This window comes from Wasmannia auropunctata, unplaced genomic scaffold (genome assembly GCF_000956235.1).
Source record: "Wasmannia auropunctata unplaced genomic scaffold, wasmannia.A_1.0 LD336019.1, whole genome shotgun sequence".
NCBI classification, from domain to species: Eukaryota; Metazoa; Arthropoda; class Insecta; order Hymenoptera; family Formicidae; genus Wasmannia; species Wasmannia auropunctata.
Genome location: NW_012026871.1, coordinates 1798 through 2391, shown reverse-complemented (window position 1 = coordinate 2391; position 594 = coordinate 1798). Strand labels below are relative to the sequence as shown.

General features: G+C 33.5%; 1 protein-coding gene across 1 annotated transcript in view; it reads right to left on the bottom strand.

Moving 5' to 3' along the window:
* The window catches only part of LOC105453086, a 10543-nt gene that overhangs the window by 9047 nt on the left and 902 nt on the right, over positions 1–594 (bottom strand). The window contains exon 2 of the mRNA XM_011694787.1: positions 6–299. Within this exon, the coding sequence (XP_011693089.1) occupies positions 6–299 (294 nt within the window). The remainder of the gene's footprint in view (positions 1–5; positions 300–594) is intronic.

Genomic DNA, 594 nt, shown 5'->3' with positions numbered 1-594 from the left:
CCCGTGAATAATAATCTTGATTGGCCATTCAGGATTAAATGGCGAATCCTTCAGTTGGGTGGCATCGCCTACTCGTAGAGAAACACGTTGCTTCTTATTGTCTTTGGTGTAAAGCTCGTAATTTATATCTTCCGTTTTAAAATCTAGAGCGAGGATATTGGCGATCGTCGTACGATCGTTTGAGATAATCGATGTCGGATTCAAAAAGACATCCAAGAGATCTTCCTCGGAATGGCGGTCTTGAAACTTTTGAATCGACGGCCAATTACTCAGCAGTTGAGCCGAATTAAAAGGTATATCTAAAAAGATCGAAAATAATAAGAATGGATAATATATCTATATATACACTTACCTCTATTTTTATTCAACTGAATTAAATATTTTTATGACAAAAAAAGAAAAATTACGCAACAAAATGATAAAATATTCCGCTCGATATAATAATAACGCAAAAATCAATAGGCCAAAGACGAACAAATAAATCTAATGGATGTTCGATAATTATTTATTCATGCAATGTATCGCGATACTAGTTTCAGCCTGACTAGGCCTTTTTCAATCGCATTAATTTGAACATACAAAAAAATAAATAAA